The 18,278-nt window shown below is 42.0% G+C and overlaps 1 protein-coding gene across 3 annotated transcripts in view; it reads left to right on the top strand.

Moving 5' to 3' along the window:
• IDS (iduronate 2-sulfatase) overlaps positions 1 to 18,278 on the top strand; it is a 58,626-nt gene that overhangs the window by 5,625 nt on the left and 34,723 nt on the right. For all 3 annotated transcript variants that reach the window (XM_090264970.1, XM_090264969.1, XM_090264971.1), the window contains exons 5-7: positions 2,049 to 2,249; positions 3,791 to 3,961; positions 10,249 to 10,375. In XM_090264970.1, the coding sequence (XP_090121096.1) occupies positions 2,049 to 2,249; positions 3,791 to 3,961; positions 10,249 to 10,375 (499 nt within the window). The remainder of the gene's footprint in view (positions 1 to 2,048; positions 2,250 to 3,790; positions 3,962 to 10,248; positions 10,376 to 18,278) is intronic.

Raw genomic sequence — 18,278 nt, 5'->3', positions numbered from 1 at the left:
TCTTATGCCAAGTGGATATGTTCAGGTGCTTTGACAGGGGTTTTAAAATTTTATAGCATTATGAAAAAAAAAAAAGGAATATATAAAGAAACTTAAACTTAATCTTGGCATCCCCAATGCATAAATGAAACTAAAACCCATATTTAAGAAATTCAGAAAGCCAGCTGCAGGACTGAGAAATGACATGCGCCTTAGAGGTTTTTAGATACATCATATGGAGAAGGCTGTGAATTTGTGAAGGTTCGTGTGGTGCAGAGCAGTATTTTAAATTCTTGACAACCTTCCATTTCAAAATACAGTGAAAGCTAAGGGCTCTGACCTTTGACTTGTGGCTTGAGTATTAACAGAATGAGTTTGGAAGATCCCATCTCAATCCCTCCATTCCCATCTTGCTACTTTTTAGTGACTTCTCAAATGCCAGGCCCCTGTTTCTCACCCTGCACATTTGTTCTCAAAGTGGCAGGTCAGACTATACAAAATCCCCCGAGAGTGCTGTAGCTCATAGAGAGGGGAGCAGGTACTTGAAGTCAGGTGCTGGGTTGTCCAGCCCTGGGGCAAGGGGAACAAGGCAGCCTGTGGAAGGTCACTCCTTTTTGACATGGAGCAGCAGCTGCTACTACTCTGGATCTTTGTGAGGTATAAATCATGGTCAAAATTGACTTTGGCCTTTGGCCACCATGGTCACTTTGGGAAATGAAGCAGTAAGTTCCATTCTGTGCATCGTGTGGCTGAGGATCTGGGAATTCCATGGACTGTCACCTTATTTTTTTGACTGGGACCTGTCACTTACAAGTCTTAATCTGTCTTTGAAATTGAAGACATATTTTTTCTTTTGTTAAACATTTTTGAGATATAATTTATATGCCATAAAAATCACCCTTTAAACTGTACAATTCAGTGATTTTTAACATAATCACAGAGTTGTGCAACCATTACCAAAATCAATTTTAAGACAATTTGCAATACCCCAAAAAGTAACCTTATATTCATTATATTCACTCCCTATTTCCTCTCAACCCCTAGCCTGTGGCAACTATTGATCTACTAAGTTTCTCTTTGGATTTACCTATTCTGGACATTTTGTATAAATGGAATGATACAGTATATGGCATTTTTTGTCTGGCTTCTTTCACTTAGCATAATGTATTTGACGTTCATTCATGTTGTAGCATAGATCAGAACTTCATTACTTTTTATAGCCAAATAGTACTCCATTGTATGGTTGAGTACATTTTATTTATCCATTCACCAGTTAATGGGCATTTGTGTTGTTTTCACTTTTTGGCTGGTGTGAATGAAGCTACTACAAATAGTCATGCACAGATTTTTCTATGGGCTTACGTTTTTAATTCTCTTCGGTAGAATTGCTAGGTCAAATGTTTGTGTGGACTTAGGTTTTTATTTTTTGGTATATACCTGGGAGCAGAATTGTTGAGTTATATAATAACTATGTTTAACTGTTTGAAGAATTACCAGTGTTTTTCAAAAGAGCTGCATCATTTTACATTTCGACCAACAAAGTATGAGGATTCCAATATTCTCCACATCCTTTCCAATACTTGTTATTTTCCATTTTTAAAAATTATAGCCATTTTAGTGTGTATGAATGGATATCTTATTGCAGTTTTGATTTCCATTTTTATAATGACTAAAGATGTTAAGCATCTTTATGTGTGCTTATTGAGCATTTATATATCTTCTTTGGAGAAATATCTATTCAAGTCCTTTGCTCATTTTTTAATTGGCTCATTTTTTTATTGTTGAGTTGGAGACAGATTTTTTTACATCATTAGTTTACTTGGGTTTCTTTTAATTATGACCTATATACAGAGGATTAATAGCAGTGAGGGAAGTGCTGGTTGATTTCTGGCCCCTCCCTGGAAAAGAAGAACCACTTCTCTGTTTTAGTTCTACTTCCTGTGTGCCTGCCCTGAATGACTAATACTTAATGGACTGCTGATATGAGTGTTAAATACATCATGTGTGTAACATTCATGACTTCTATTTCTTGCATTAAGAAGTTGACTTTTTATGTTTTGTTTTGAAAGACATGTAGGGGGCCAGATGGAGAACTGCATGCCAACCTGATTTGCCCTGTGGATATGGCAGATATACCCGAGGGTACCTTGCCTGACAAGCAGAGCACCAAGAAAGCCACACAATTGTTGGAAAAAATGAAATCATCTGCCAGTCCTTTCTTCCTGGCTGTTGGGTATCACAAGCCGCACATACCCTTCAGATACCCTAAGGTGAAAAGCTGGCTGAGGGCTGATCCAATACAGCTATGACAGCTGTGTCATTTGTTAAATGAGGGATTTGTGTAATGAAGGTGGCCACATCCTGCTGTTCCTGGTCACCAGGATGCCTGATGGCACTAGTGTACTTAACAGTGTGAAGATGGAATTCAGACACCAAGGCTAAGTAGTAGATTCAGGACATATAAGAATCTTATTGTAAATGCTTGGCTTTCTAATTTCCTCCACTGGAAGGTTTTATTTCCTTTTCTTGAATTCAGTGAGCAAATGCTGGGTTGTTTGGTGAGATTATCATAGAGAAGTGAATCAGCTGCCAAAGCCTGCAGTAGGGGATGGTCCTTGGGACATAGTTCCAGGGACTGTGACTCCTCTTCAGTAATTGCCTTTCCTCTAAAACCTCTCAAGTCAGACTCCTACTCACAGGGCACTGCATTTCTTTTTGGAAACTCAAAGGCTGTGCTTGCATGTATATCATTTGGAGATTGTAATCTCTTTTTTTTTTTAATATTTTTTTAAGTTTTTCCCTAGCATGTTTTTCCTAGGCCTGAGCAGCCCATTCTTTTGACTTTGAAAAGAATATCCTTTACTTGTGATGAGAGCTGAGACCAGAAGGCATGTTCTTTGATGCTGCTGATATCTTGCTTTGATTGGCTCAGGGAATCTCACCTTCCTAGCAGGCACTGTCAGCCCATTGATGGAGTGAGTCACACTCCACTTTCTTGTGCAGAAAAGAGTTAACCTAGTAGGCCTGACTACCATCCTTTGGAAGTCCTATTTATGATCTTGGCCCTTGGCTGGGAACCTGGGTCTCTGGTGTGTTCCTACCATTCCCAGAATTGAGGAGTAGCTCACTATACCTAAATTATTGATGCAAACCCCTGCCTTCCTGCTTGGAGTCTAGAAGTTTGGTATGTGCAGGCATACTAAGCCCCAGTTAAAACCCTGGGTGCTAAAGCTTTAATGAGCTCCACTGGTGGCAGCATTTCATACATGTTATCACACAACTCAATGTTGGGGTAATTTAAGTACATCCTGGGTGACTGAACTTGGAGAGAACTCTGGAAGCTTGTGCCTGGTTTTCCCTAGACTTCATCCATGTGAATTTTTTCTTTGCTGAATATGTTCGGTCTCCTTTTACTGTAACCAGTCATAGTCATGGGTGTGACTGTGTGCTGAGCCCTAGTGAATTACCGAACCAGAGGGTGGTTTGGGGACTGACAACAGTTCTTCATACCTTTTCTAGTTGGAGGGGAAGTGGGGATAAGAATAGGAGGGCATGATTTGTATGAGGGAAGAGAGCTGTCGCTACTACTCTGTAGAAAACAAGTCACATTATTTCACTACTGTTGGTATCTTGTGGGAGTGACTTAATATTCGATTTTCAGGTGGAGGAAATACCTGAGCAGTGTTAGTAAGCCACCATGTAAATGCATCACAGGCTTAGAGAAAAGGCAATATAAATACCAACAGGGTCTAAGCCTAGTGCCTTTGCCAAAAGAGTGACAACCTGTTGGCTTTGTGTGCTTTCTCCCAAGGAGTTTCAGAAGTTGTATCCCTTAGAGAACATCACCCTGGCTCCTGATCCGCAGGTCCCTGCTGGCCTCCCTCCTGTGGCCTATAACCCTTGGATGGACATCAGGCAGCGGGAGGACATCCAAGCTTTAAACCTCAGTGTTCCCTATGGCTCAATTCCTATGGACTTTCAGGTACCAAGGACACATTTTGGGGAGGCATTGGACACTCATTGCATAATGTCATTGGTGATGCCACTTTTCTCAATAGACACTACTCCATCCTTTATGTCTTACTAAGAAACTCCTCTTTGCAAAACATCTTGCAAAGTGCTGGAGTTGGGGGTGGTCTAGAGGCATTTAGAATATGGGAAGTGCTAGATGGATAGTCTCCCAGTCAGTGTCTACACTTCCAAAGAAAGGCACAGCTGGAGATTTGGTGACTCATTGGAATTGGATGGGGAAGAGTCCTGGATGTTCATTACTAACTCATGGAGGATGCTGTTTAATCCAGGTGAGAGTTCATCAGTTATAGGGTGATGGACAACTCCTGTGCAGCACCAAACACACTTTTTTTCCTGGTACTTGCAGGTCCCATCTGAGAGAAAGCCAAAATGGGTATATAACACTCTCAAGGAATAGTGTGGTGAGCAGGGTCTTGGTGCAGAGGGAGGTGGGGCACCAACATGGCCAGTGCTATCCAGCTGCAACACCTTGTTTCCCTTTGCAATGATGTGGAGGTGGAGCAGACATGGAGTTAGTATCCTTACACTGATGCATCAGCTACCCTCTCCTTGGAGTGCAGAAGACATGCTGACCAATGCTCTTTCTGGAATATTCCACATTACCATTTGAATATTCCAACAAGGAGTCTACAGTGGAAGGAAGAGGGCTCTGCTTTCAAAATGTACTTCCTGGACCACCTGCATCAGAATCACCTTGAGAGCTTATTAGAAGCACAGAGACCTGACCCCACTCATACTTAGGGAACTTGAAGTTGGAGGTGGGGCCAGAGAACCTGCATTTCCATAAAAAGCACACAGCTGACTCTGATGCACACAGAAGTTTGAAAACCACTGCTATAGGGTATAGTTTACAACAAAATATACAGATACCTCTTGCTGTTCACACATATTTGCTCCTAAGTTTGGACAGCAAGAGTTTGGGTGGTGAGGGATGTGTTCCTCACATCTATTTGATTCTTGAGTTTCAGATGGAATTGGTGAGAGTTTGGAAAGCAGTGGGTTCATCAGTTTGTTTGGTTCCTACTTTCCATTTGTAGGAATTCAGATAATGAGGTTGCTTGAATTATAGCTCTAAGGCTGCACTTGGACACCTTGTTAGTGATGGTCACTTAAAATGACCCTTTAAAATGGGCTGTGTGCCAGGAAGGGTGCTCAGCATCTTATGTGTGTTCTTTCTTTTGGTCTCCATGGGAACCTAATGAGGTAGGTATCTACAGTCTCTGTTGTCTAAGTGAGGAAATTAAAGATGGAGAACTGTGGTGATTTGCCCCAGATTACACAGCTAGTGATAAGAGAGCATGTAATGTCAAAGCCCCATGGTTTATTTTGTTGGTTCCAAACAGTCCAATTCAAATTTCTATTCTACCCCATACCAGCTGCATGACCTCTGTCAAGTCATTTTACCTCTCAGAACCTTAGATTCCTTATCTGTAAAAGAAACCAGATGAAGAAAGTTTTTCTCTGAGAACATCTACTTCAGAGGTATTCAATGGGGACTACAGTGGACATGTGAAAGCATCTAGGAGTGTCAGCTGCCCGGTGAGGGCTCCTTCAAAGTTTTCTTGTCCTCCATCCATTGGTGGTGTTGCTTTCCACTTGCACACAGAGTTGAAAGAGTGACTCAGAGGACCTCCCTGGAATGCTCCTGTCCTGGTCCCTGTCCCATATTTACCTGGAACAGGAGCCCAGCTTACCGTCCTCTTGTAGCTTTGGGGGTCTGTGTCCAAGCCTCATTTCATTCCACTCTTGAGCTCTCAGTCCTGTGCTCTCTTTAGCACCCAGGCTTTTAACTGAGGTCCATTGAGCTGGCCACCTCAGGTCCAAACTTGGGAGTTTGTTCTCTCCCAGGCCTGCTCCTCCTTGGCCATCACCTGACCACAGTCTCCTTTTTCGCATCTTACTTACTCCATGCCCTCCATTGCCACATACCTCTCTCTTTTTTTAAAGTATATTTTATTATGCTTTTACAGTTGTCCCAATTTTTGCCCCCCTCCACCTGGTACCCCTCTTTCCTCCAGCAATCCCCACCCCTTAGTTGATGTCCATGGGCCGTATATATAAGTTCTTTGGCTTTTCCATTTCCTATACTATTCTTAACATCCTTCTGTTTATTTTATACCTGCAAATTATGCTTCTTAATCCCTGCACCATTTCCCCTTTCTCCCCCTTCTCCCTCTCAGCTGATAACCCTCCAGATGACCTCCATATCTATGATTCTGTTCCTGTTCTGCTTGTTTGCTTATTTTGTCTGTATTTTTAAGATTCAGTTGATAGTTGTGAATTTGTTGCCTTCTTAATGTTCATGGTTTTGATCTTCTTTTTCTTAAATAAGTCCCTTTAACATTTCCTGTGACAATGACTTGGTGGCGATGAATTCCTTTAGCATTACCTTGCTGGGAAGCACATTATCTGCCCTTCCATTCTAAATGATAGCTTTGCTGGATAGAGTAATCTTGGTTGTAGGTCCTTGCTTTTCATCACTTTGAATACTTTTTTGCCAGCCCCTTCTTGCCTACAAAGTTTCTTCTGAGAAATCCACTGATAGTCTTATGGGAACTCCTTTGTAGGTAACTCTCTGCTTTTCTCTTGCTGCTTTTAAGATTTTCTCTTTCTCTTTAATCTTTGGCATTTTACTCATGATGTGTCTTGGTATGGTCCTCTTTGGGTCCAATTTGTTTGGGACTCTCTGTGCTTCCTGGACTTGTATGTGTATTTCCTTCACCACATTAGGGAAGTTTTCTTTCATTATTTTTTCAAGTATGTTTTTAATTTATTGCTCTTCTTCTTCTCTGGCATGCCACACACCTCTCTTGGATTGCCTGTGTGGACTCCTACTCTCCCCCAGTGACTAGGTCCCTTCTGGGCTTCACTCCTTCCCTGAATAGCTGATGCCCCATGGGAGGTAACTTATTGCTCTTGTCAGTGCCTCAGCCCTTGTCCATTTATCCTTGCCCTACCTGCAGTACCCTGATTACGGGATAGTTCAGCCATCACCTCTGCTTTCAAGCCTGAATCCTGAGGAAATCCATGCAGCCATGAGGCAGAGACACCTCTGCCCAGCTTCCAGATCCTGTAGTCCTATGTGGTGAAGTCTCAGCTCCCTACAACCGCTCAGGACCCTCTGCCCCACAAACTCCTCTGCCTGGTCCCTCAGCAATTACTGCACTTTCTGTTCCAGAAATGGAGGCTGGTGGACAGTCTGAGGGAGGGAAATACACAAGACAGATGCGAGGACACATTACAGGCTGTACCCCTTGCCAGCTCTGTGTCTCTAGGCACGTTAATCAACTTCTCTGAGCCTCTGAGTTCTCCTGTATAATAAAGAGAATGGCAATGCTCACCTTAAAGGGTGTTTAGGAGGATTAGATGGTACCCAGCAAATGTGTGGTAAATGGTGTTACTAATAATCTCCCTCACCAGTAGCCAGAATCATGTGTACATATGTGCTGAGCTAGGGGCCTTCTCCCTAGTCTGCAAGAAGAGCAGCAAGGACTTGGCTTCTCCCCAACCACTTGTCCACCCTGTGCCTGTATCTACAGGCAAGGTCTCCTCACCAGTTTTCACAGCTGCTTTATCCATCCCACCTTCAGAAGTCCTGCCTCCCTTGCCCCTGCCTGTCTCTTCTTCCTTCCCATCTACTTGCCTGCTCTTTAAGGGAGAACAGTTGAAACGTAGTCTGTTCTGGCTGTGTCTGTGCTCTCACTGCCCACCTATTCTTCATCCACCTCTGTATAGCTTTCCACCTCCCCTCTTACCTGGGTCAGCACTAACTTTGTTGGCAAATAAAATCCATCTTGTGGGTGTGACCTTCCCTGAGTCTCAGCTGCTTTCTCACTATTGTTCAGTGTTTTGACCTCGCTTCTGATTTTCAGACATGTGTGTCCACTTGTCTGCAAGAGCCACTTCCCATGATGACCTCAGGTTCATAGGCCCCACATGGCCACACTCTTCCTCTTGCTTTTCTCCCTCCTTCCCTTCCCTTTAGCGCCACCCTCATGCTGTTGAATCATGCCACCAGCTGAATGAGAAACCTAGAGTCACCTTTGTAGTCCTCATCCCCTTCCCTTGCCTGCCCGCTCCCCTTCCCCACTGAAATTTGGTTTCCCTAATTCTTCTCAAATCTGCACTGTCCTCTTGCTTCTTCATCATGTCTTTCCTGACCACTGCAGTGGGTCTGGGTGTGATTTGTTTATTTAACAGATGTCTGTTGAGCCCTTCCTGTGTGCCCAGCACTAATGTAGTGCCATTTTTTCTTGAGCCCCTGGAATTTGTTCTGGGCTATTGCCTGAGGACTCATGCTGACCTGTAGCCCAGACTGCATCGACTCCTCACTCTGAACAGCCTCAGTGCCTTCCTTTGCCTCTAGTGTGGGACCTCCACTCCTTGGATGGACCCACCAGGTCTGGGTCATCTGGTCCTGATCTGCCTTTTCAGCATCCTACCCCATCTGCTTGGCCCACTTGTTTCATTCTCCAGCCACAACAGCCAGCTCACTGATGCCAAACACACCCTGCTCTGGTGACTCTGCCCCATCCTATGCTTTGAAGCCCCTGTTTAGAGTGTCTTATTCTAAATTTTCTTGACTGACAGCACCCCTTCTCAAATGCTTACTCCTATGTGAAATCTTCCCTGGTTTCCCCTGGCTGACTTGAGGGGTCATTCTCCTATACCCCACCTAGGCCTCACTAGTAACAATGCATTTTCTTGTCTCCAATTGAGTGTCCTCACTGGACAGGTGACTTGTTAAGGATAAGGACCACATATGCTTCATTCCCTGTCTTCAGAGGCCAGACTAGGAAGGAGAGCATATTCTTGAATAGGACATAGCCATCCTCACAGGTGTCTTTGATCCCCAGGAGGACCAAAGTTCCTTAAGTTACAGACCGAAGGCCTTTATCTAGTAGAAAGTTGAAGTAGGCCAGAGTTCAGCAGATTCCTCCTAGAATGTTGTTAGATGAATATCTGTCATCTTTACCTCATGGTGAGAATGGGTGAATCTCATGTTTGTCCTCAGCTGGCAGTGAGAAAAGAAGCAGGTGAGTCCAGCTGATAAGGTGGTAGAAGCTGTGGCTGCTCTGATATGTCAGCAGCCCCCTTATTTCTCAACCTTATTGGGGGAGGGGTTCATCTTTTTTCTTTAATATTGTGAACAAGGCTGCGAGGGGAGACATTGCAGAAGGGACTATGGCTGTTTTACATCAGTGCTTGGCCTGACTGCTCCTGAAGTCACTCTTGCTTGGGTTTAGGGACCATGGAGGGTGTACTGCTGTCTTGTCCCGTCATTGCTCTCCTGCCAGCTGGGAATTTGTTAAGAATGAACCTCACATGACAGCTGGAGTCCGTGAGGATAAGCAGTTGCTGTCTTCTGCTGGGTTAGAAAGTGGTCAGAAGAAAGGGCCATACACTGATGTTGTTATAAGTTGAATTGTGTCCCTCAAAAATATATGTTGAAGTCCTGACCCCCACTAGCTCAGAATGTGACCTTATTTGGAACTAGGGTCATTGTAGATGTAGCAAGTTAAGATGAGATTCTACTGAAGTCGGGTGGGCCCTTATTCAATCTGACCAGTGTCCTTGTGAGAAGAGGAGAGAAGGGAAGGATTACATGTGAAGACAGAGGCAAAGATTGGAGTGCTACAGCAGCAAGAGAAGGAACACCCAGGGGTGCTGCCACCACCAGAAGCTGGAATAGGCTAGAATATCCCCTTGAGCCTTCAGAGAGAGAGAATGGCCCCACGGACACCCTTATTTCAGACTTCTGGCCTCTACAACTGGGAGATGATGATACATTTCTGCTGTTTTAAGCCACCCACTCTGTCATCCTTTGTTACGGCAGCAACATGAACTGGACACCCCTTTATGGTATCTTTGATGTGACCTTCAACAGAGTTTGGAGGAAATGAGGGATCAGTTTCTATGTACATGGTCATCTCCTGGGACCTATAGGAGCATGTAAAAGAGACCGAAAGGAACAGTAAGTGGCACATTTATTTGCTGTGCCCTAAGTGAAAGCTGATCCCCTTAAAAAAGAATCTTACAGATCTGCAGATTTCGCTTTGACTATGGGGAGAGGGGTTGTAGAAGGTAGAGAAATGAATGTCATGTTGTGGCTCAGAAAATCGATGACATTAGCAGAGGGGTGGTGTTTGGGTGGGATGTTCAAATGAACACTGTCTGTATGGTACAGCAATTTAGATCCCAGTCACTCTCATCATTATTATTATTTTTAATTTGCAGCGGAAAATACGCCAGAGCTATTTTGCCTCTGTTTCCTACTTGGATACACAAGTTGGCCACCTTTTGAGTGCTTTGGATGACCTTCAGCTGGCCAACAGCACTATTATTGCATTTACTTCAGATCATGGTAAGCATTTTGAAATATCCTGGTGAGTCACTCAAAATCTCTGAACTTTTTTTGTGAAGTGTGCTTTTCGAGATTGCCTTAAACATAGGCATGTTTTTTTTTTTTTTTTTTTTTTTTTTTTTTTTTTTAATTTTTTTGAATCAGTGGTGCCCTGAGTCTGGGGTCTTGGGATGGTTTTATGACCTCCTTGTTAGTCCTGGTACTTCTCTCCATGCCTCTGTGGATCAGCAGAGGACTTTTCCACCTTTGTCTTCCTTCACAAAGCACCCCCAACTCCCTCAGGCAATCCCCTAACTGTTGTTCATGTCCATGGGTCATGCATGTAAGTTCTTCAGCTACTCGATATCCTGTAGTGTACTGCACTGTACATCCCCTGGGCTATTCTGTAACTACCTATTTGTACTTCTGAATCCCGTCACCCCTTCACCCATTTCCCAACATTCCCATCCAATCTGGCAAACATCAAAACACTCTCCGTATCTGTGATTTTTGTCTCTGTTGTTCTTATTTGCTTAGTTTGTTTTATAGATTCAATTGTTGATGTGTATTTATTGTCATTTTATTGTTCATAGTTTTGATCTTCTTTTTCTTAAATAAGTCCTGTTAACATTTCATATAATAATGGTTTGGTATTAATGAACTTGTTTAGTTTCTCCTTGTCTGGGAAGCTCTTTATCTGTCCTTTGATTCTAAACACATCTTTGTTGAGTAGAGCAATCTTGGCTGTAGGTCCCTGCTTTTCATGACTTTGAATATTTCTTTCCAATCTCTTCTGGCCTGAAAAGTTTCTTTTAAGAAATCAGCTGACAGTTTACGGGAACTCCTCTGTAGGTAACTAACTTCTTTTCTCTTGCTGCTTTTAAGATTCTCTCTTTATCTTTAATCTTTGGCATTTTAATTATGACATTTCTTAGAGTGGGCCTCTTTGCATCCATCTTGTTTGGGACTCTCTGTGTTTCCTGTACTTGCATGTCTATTTCCTTCACCAAATTAGGGAAGTGTTCTTTCATTATTTTTTCAGATAGATTTCTAATTTCTTGCTCTTTCTCTTCTCCTTCTGGCATCCCTATGATGTGAATGTTAGACCTCTTGAAGTTGTCCCAGAGGCTGCTTATACTTGTCTCATTTTTTTGAATTCTTTTTTCTTCTTCTTGTTCTGATCAGGTGATTTTTGCTTCCTTATGTTCCAAATCATTAACATGATTCTTGGTTTCACCCACTCTACTGTTGTTTCCCTATAGATCGTTCTTTATTTCAATAAGTGTATCCTTTGTTTGTTTCTAGATCTTTTTTTTATGCTTTTGGGGTACTCACTAAGTTCCTTGAGAATCCTTATAACCATTGTTTTGAACTGTGCATCTGATAGATTTCTTATCTCCATTTTGTGTAGTACTTTTCCTGGAGTTTTTATCTATTCTTTCATTTGGGCCATGTTTTTTGTCTCATTTTGGCAGCCTCTCTGTATTAGGCATTAGGTAGAGCTGCTGTGACTCCCTCTGTCTTGGTAGTGTGGCCTAATGTAGTAGGTGTCATATAAGGTCCAGTGGCATAGCCTCCCCTGTCACTCAAGCTGGGTACTTGAGGTGAGCCCTTTCATGTGGGTTGAGTACATCCTTCTCTTGTATTGAGCCTTGTTTGCTGTTGGCAGACCAGTGGGAGTGATTTAAACAGGCCAGTCCACTGCAAGGACTGGCTGTGACCACTGACCACCAACTTCTGCCCTCCATGGAGGATCAGTTGTGCAGGGGCAGGGTGGTGGTGCTTCAACGTGTTCTGTAGCTGTCCACTGGGTGCACAGGCTCTGGGGTTTCTCGGATGGTGCAGGGCAAGGTCATCCCTCACCTGTGCTCTGCCTAGGGGATACTCTGCATGAACAATCTCAGATGGCTGTTACTTGTGCTGGGCTTGGAGGTTCCCAGGTCGTGCCACACTGTGAATCTAAGCTGGCTGGTGCTAGTGCAGGTCCTGGTGCCACATAGCAAGAGGTATGGGCCTGGGGGCTCACTGAGACTGGCTGTTGCTTGCTTGAAAGGATTTAGGAAGTTGTGAAGCATTAGCCAAGTCCAGCCATTCATATGGAAAAGTCACAGTTAACAGTTTGGGTGAGCCCATAAGTTGGGTGGGATGGAGTCTCAGGGAATCTCCAGGGTCGGGCAAACAGTGTTAGCCAGGTTGATGGAGTCTCAGATATTGCACCCGCCTGCCAGCTCTATGGCTCTGCGGGAGGAGGGCTCAGAAAAGGGACAATGACCTCTGTCCACCTTTCTGTCTCAGAGAAAGCTGTCCCCCAGCTCCTGCCTTGATGCCAGACACTTGTGTTCCTTCATGTATGCCACTGGTGCCTTCCTAGCTGCTACCCACGTGCTGGAGCTCAGAGGGAGTGAGTCTGAATCAGTCTGTATGGGGGGTGTTTAAGATAAACTGCTTGGGACTCCATAAGTTTCTTCCAACAACTCAATCCCTGCTGTTTCTTTGAAGCCAGAAGTTATGGGGTCTTATACTCCTGGCACTGGAACCCTGGGCTGGAGGGCCTGGTATAGGGCTGGGACTTCTCACTCCCAAAATAGGTCTCCCAAATTTTTATCCACCACACATATTTGTGGGACCAGCTCGTTCTGTGTTTCTGCCCCTCCTACCAGTCTGTATGGATGTGGTTTCTTTAATTCTGTAGCTGTCAGACTTCCATTCAACTTGATTTCTGATGGTTCTGAGTGATGGTTGTTCTGTATTTTAGTTGTAATTTTGATGTGGTTGTATGAGGAGCCGAGCTGTGTTTATCTATGCTGCCATCTTGCCTGGAAGTTGTAACCTCCATTTCTAACCTACAGGGTTTGGAGGACTTTTTGTTGGTCTAGGAGATTCCTGATAGTACAAAACAAGGCCCTCAGCTCTGCCTCCACCCAGCCACCTCAGCCCTGCTGTGCTTTCTGCCAAGAGCCTGGGGTTCTCAGCTCTCATGTTATTAAGGCAGTTTCCCACTTTTTCAAAAAATGGAAATGTCTTAAAAAATTCTTTAATTTGAAACATTTTAAACATGCCCAAGAGAAGAGGATAAACAATAACTTCCTAGTCTCCATCTTCCTGCCCACCCCTGAGGTGTCTACTTGTGGCAGTCTTGTTTATTTCATCCTCCCCTACACCCCTACTTCTAAATTGTTTTTTTTTATTGTTGTTGTTCATCATATTTTACTAAGAATCCAAGCTGAGTATCACAGCCAAACTAACTTTTTTTCTAATTAATATTATTATTCTATTACAGTTGTCCCATCTTTACCCCATTGTCTCCTCTGCCCCACCCACCTCCCACCTTTCCCACAATCAGTCCCCACACTGTTGTCCATGTCCATGGGTCATTAACATTAGTTTCTTGACTAGACCCTTCCACTTCATTTCCACCCTTCTCGCCCTGCCCCCTCCCCTCTGGTCACCGTCAGTCTGATTCTTGTTTCTACGCCTCTGGTTCTATTTTGCTCGTTTGTTTTGTTCATTAGGTTCCTGTATTAGGTGAGATCATAAGGTATTTTTCTTTCTTTGCCTGGCTTATTTCACTAAATATAATACCCTCCAGTTCCATCCATGTTGTTGCAAAAGGCAGGAGTTTCTTCTTTCTTTCTGCTGCATAGAATTCTATAATGTAGATAGATGTACCATAGTTTTTTGATCCACTCAACCGCTGATGGACACTTAGGCTGTTTCCAGCACTTGGCTATTGTAAATAATGCTGCTATGAACATAGGGGTGCATAGGTTCTTTTGAATTGGTGTTTCAGGATTCTTGGGGTATAATTCTACTAGTGGAATCGCTGGATCAAAAGGCAGTTCTGTTTTTAGTTTTTTTAAGAAATTCCATACTTTTTCCCATAGTGGCTGCACCAGTCTGCATTTCCACCAACAGTGCACTAGGGTTTCCTTTTCTCCACATCCTCGCCAGCACTTGTTGTTTGTTGATTTGTTAATGATGACCATTCTGACCTGTGTGAGGTGGTATCTCATTGTGGTTTTAATTTGCATCTCTCTGATGGCTACTGATGTTGAGCATTCTTTCATATGCCTATGGGGCCTCTGAATATCCTCTTTGGAGAACTGTCTGTTCAGGTCCTCTGCCTATTTTTTAATTGGATTGTCCATCTTCTTGGTGTTGAGTTGTATAAGTTCTTTACATATTTTGGAGATCAAACCTTTGTCCGCGGTATCATTGGCAAATATGTTTTCCCATATATTTGTTTCCCTTTTCATTTTGTTGATATTTGCCTTTGCTGAGAAGAAATTTTTAATTTGATGTAGTCGTATTGGTTTATTCCTTCCTTTATTTCTCTTGCCCTGGGAGATGTATCAGCAAAAATATTGCTGCATGGGTTATCTGATATTTTACTGCCTATTTTTCCTCTATGATTATCACAGCTTATATTTAAGTCTTTTATCCATATTGAGTTTATTCTGGTGTATGATGTAAATGGTGTTCTAGTTTCATTTTTTTTTTTTTTTTTTTTTTGCGTGTCCCTGTCCAGTTCTCCCAACACCATTTGTTAAAGGGGCTATTTTCACTCCATTTTATTCTCCTTCCACCTTTGACAAATATAAATTGACCATAGAGACCTGGGTTTATTTCTGGGCTCTCTCTTCTGTTCCATTGATCTATATATCTGTTCTTATGCCAGTACCAGACTGTTCCGATTACCGTGGCCTTGTAATATAATTTGGTATTAGGTATTGTGATTTCTCCTACTTTATTCTTCTTTCTCAAGATTGCTGAGGCTATTCGGGGTTGTTTTTGTTTCCATATAAATATTTTAAGTATTTGATCTCTGTCTGTGAAATATGTCATTGATATTTTTGTAGGGATTGCGTTGAATCTATAAATTGCTTTGGGTGCTATGGACATTTTAATGATGTTGATTCTTCCCATCGTGAACATGGTATATGCTTCCATTTATTTGTATTTTCCTTAATTTCTTTTTTTTTTTAATTTTGGTTTTTCAATTACAGTTGTCCCCTTTTCCCCTAATTTCTCTCCCCCACCCAACCCACCCCCTCTCCCGCAATCATATCCCTCCCCGTTGTCCATGTCCATGAGTCTTTTATACAGGCTCTTTAATTAAACCCTTCCCTTACTTATCCCCCTTCTCTCCCTCTCCCCTCCCCCCTATTGACTGCTATTCTGCTCTTTGTTCTATTTAGTTCCTTTGTTTGTGTTGTTCTTTAGTTTCCTGTATTAGGTGATATCATATGTTATTTTTCTTTCTTTGCCTGGCTTATTTCACTAAGCATAATTCTCTCTAGTTCCATCCATGTTGTTGCAAATGGCAGGAGTTCCTTCTTTCTTTCTGCTACATAGTATTCCATTGTGTAAATGTACCACAGTTTTTTGATCCACTCATCTACAGATGGGCACTTAGGTTGTTTCCAGCACTTAGCTATTGTAAACAGTGCTGCAATGAACATAGGAGTGCATAAGTTCTTTTGAATTGGTGTTTCAATATTCTTAAGGTATAATCCTAGTAGTGGAGTCGCTGGTTCAAAAGGCAGTTCCATTTTTAATCTTTTGAGGTAATTCCATACTGTTCTCCATAGTGGCTGCACCAGTCTGCATTCCCACCAACAGTGCAGTAGGGTTCCCGTTTCTCCACATCCTCGCCAGCACTTGTTGCTTGTTGATTTGTTGATGATGGCCATTCTGACTGGTGTAAAATGGTATCTCATTGTGGTTTTTATGTGCATCTCCCTGATGGCTAATGATGTTGAGCATTTTTTCATGTGTCTATGGACCTTCTGTATGTCCTCTTTGGAGAAGTATTTGTTCAGGTCCTTTGCCCATTTTTCAATTGGGTTGTTTGTTTTCTTGATGTTGAGTCGTATCAGCTCTTTATATATTTTGGAAATCAGTCCCCTGTCTGTGATGTCATTGGCAAATATGTTTTCCCATATGGTTGGTTTCCTTTTCATCTTGCTGATGTTTTCTTTTGCTGAGCAGAAACTCTTCAGTTTTTTGTAATCCCATTTATTTATTTTTTCCTTTATTTCTCTTGCTTTAGGAGATGTATCCGTGAAGAGATTGTTACGTGAGATATCTGATATTTTCTTGCCTATGTTTTCCTCTAGGACTTTTATGGTGTCACGGCTTACATTTACGTCTTTGATCCATCTTGAGTTTATTCTTGTGTGTGGTGTAAGTTGGTGGTCTAGTTTCATTTTTTTGCAGGTCCCTATCCAGTTCTCCCAGCACCATTTGTTAAAGAGGCTCTTCTCACTCCATTTTATGTTCCTTCCTCCTTTATCAAATATTAGTTGACCATAGAGGCCTGGGTTTATTTCTGAACTCTCTATTCTGTTCCACCGATCTATATGTCTGTTCTTATGCCAGTACCATACTGTTTTGATTACAGTGGCTTTGTAGTATTGTTTGATATCTGGTGTTGTGATTCCTCCTGCTGTGTTCTTCTGTCTCAAGATTGCTTTTGCTATTCGGGGTCTTTTTTGGTTCCATATGAATTTAAGGAGTATTTGTTCTAGGTCAGTGAAATATGTCGTTGGTATTTTAATAGGGATTGCATTGAATCTGTAAATTGCTTTGGGTAGTATGGCCATTTTGATGATGTTGATTCTTCCCATCCAAGAACATGGTATTTGCTTCCATTTATTTGTTTCTTCCTTAATTTCTTTCTTCAATGTTATGTAATTTTCAGAGTACAGGTCTTTTATCTCTTTGGTTAAGTTTACTCCGAGGTACTCTATTTTTCTTGTTGCTATAGTAAATGGTATTTTCTTTTCTGTCTCTGTCTCTGCTATTTTATTGTTGGTGTACAGAAATGCCTTAGATTTCTGTATATTTATTTTGTACCCTGCGATTTTGCCAAATTCACTTATTATATTGAGTAGTCTTTTAGTGGAGTTTATAGGATTTTCTAGGTATACTATCATGTCATCTGCATATAATGAAAGTTTTACTTCCTCTTTCCCAATTTGGATGCCTTTTATTTCTTTTTCTTGTCTGATTGCTGTGGCTAGGACTTCCAACACTATGTTGAAAAGGAGTGGAGAGAGTGGACAACCTTGTCTAGTTCCTGATTTCAGGGGGAATGCTTTCAGTTTTTGTCCATTGAGTATGATGTTGGCCTCAGGCTTCTTATATATAGCCTTAATTATGTTAAGATATGCTCCCTTTATTCCCATTTTGCTGAGTGTTTTCATCATAAATGGGTGTTGTACTTTATCAAATGCTTTTTCTGCATCTATTGATATGATCATGTGATTTTTGTCTTTCATTCTGTTTAGGTGATGTATTATATTTATTGATTTGCGAATATTAATCCATCCTTGCATCCCTGGAATGAAGCCCACTTGATCATGATGTATGATATTTTTGATGTATTCCTGGATCCTGTTTGCCAATATTTTATTGAGGATTTTAGCATCAATGTTCATCAGTGATATTGGCCTGTAGTTTTCTTTCTTTGCTGTGTCTTGACCTGGTTTGGGGATTAGGGTAATAGTGGCTTCATAGAAAGAGTTTGGGATTTTTCCCTCTTCTTGGATTTTTTGGAACAGTTTGAGGAGGGTAGGAGTTAGTTCTTCCCTGAATGTTTTGTAGAATTCGCCTGTGAAGCCATCCGGTCCAGGGCTTTTGTGTGCTGGGAGATTTTGGATTACTGTTTCAATTTCCTTTTTTGTTACTGGTTTGTTGAGACTTTCCACTTCTTCTTGATTCAGCTTTCGAAGGTTGTATGTTTCTAGAAATTTGTCCATTTCTTCTAGATTGTCAAATTTCTTGTCATACAGTGAAGTAATTTCTAACTATCATTTGTATTTCTGAGGTATCAGTTGTGATTTCTCCTCTTTCATTTCTGATTTTGTTTATTTGTGTCTTCTCTCTTTTTTTCTTGATTAGACTGGCTAGAGGCTTGTCG

The sequence above is a fragment of the Furipterus horrens genome, unplaced genomic scaffold (assembly GCF_987537825.1).
Source record: "Furipterus horrens unplaced genomic scaffold, mFurHor1.1.pri manual_scaffold_17, whole genome shotgun sequence".
Classification (NCBI taxonomy): Eukaryota; Metazoa; Chordata; class Mammalia; order Chiroptera; family Furipteridae; genus Furipterus; species Furipterus horrens.
The sequence above is the reverse complement of the archived record's forward strand: the minus strand, read 5'-3'. Positions and strand labels throughout refer to the sequence as shown.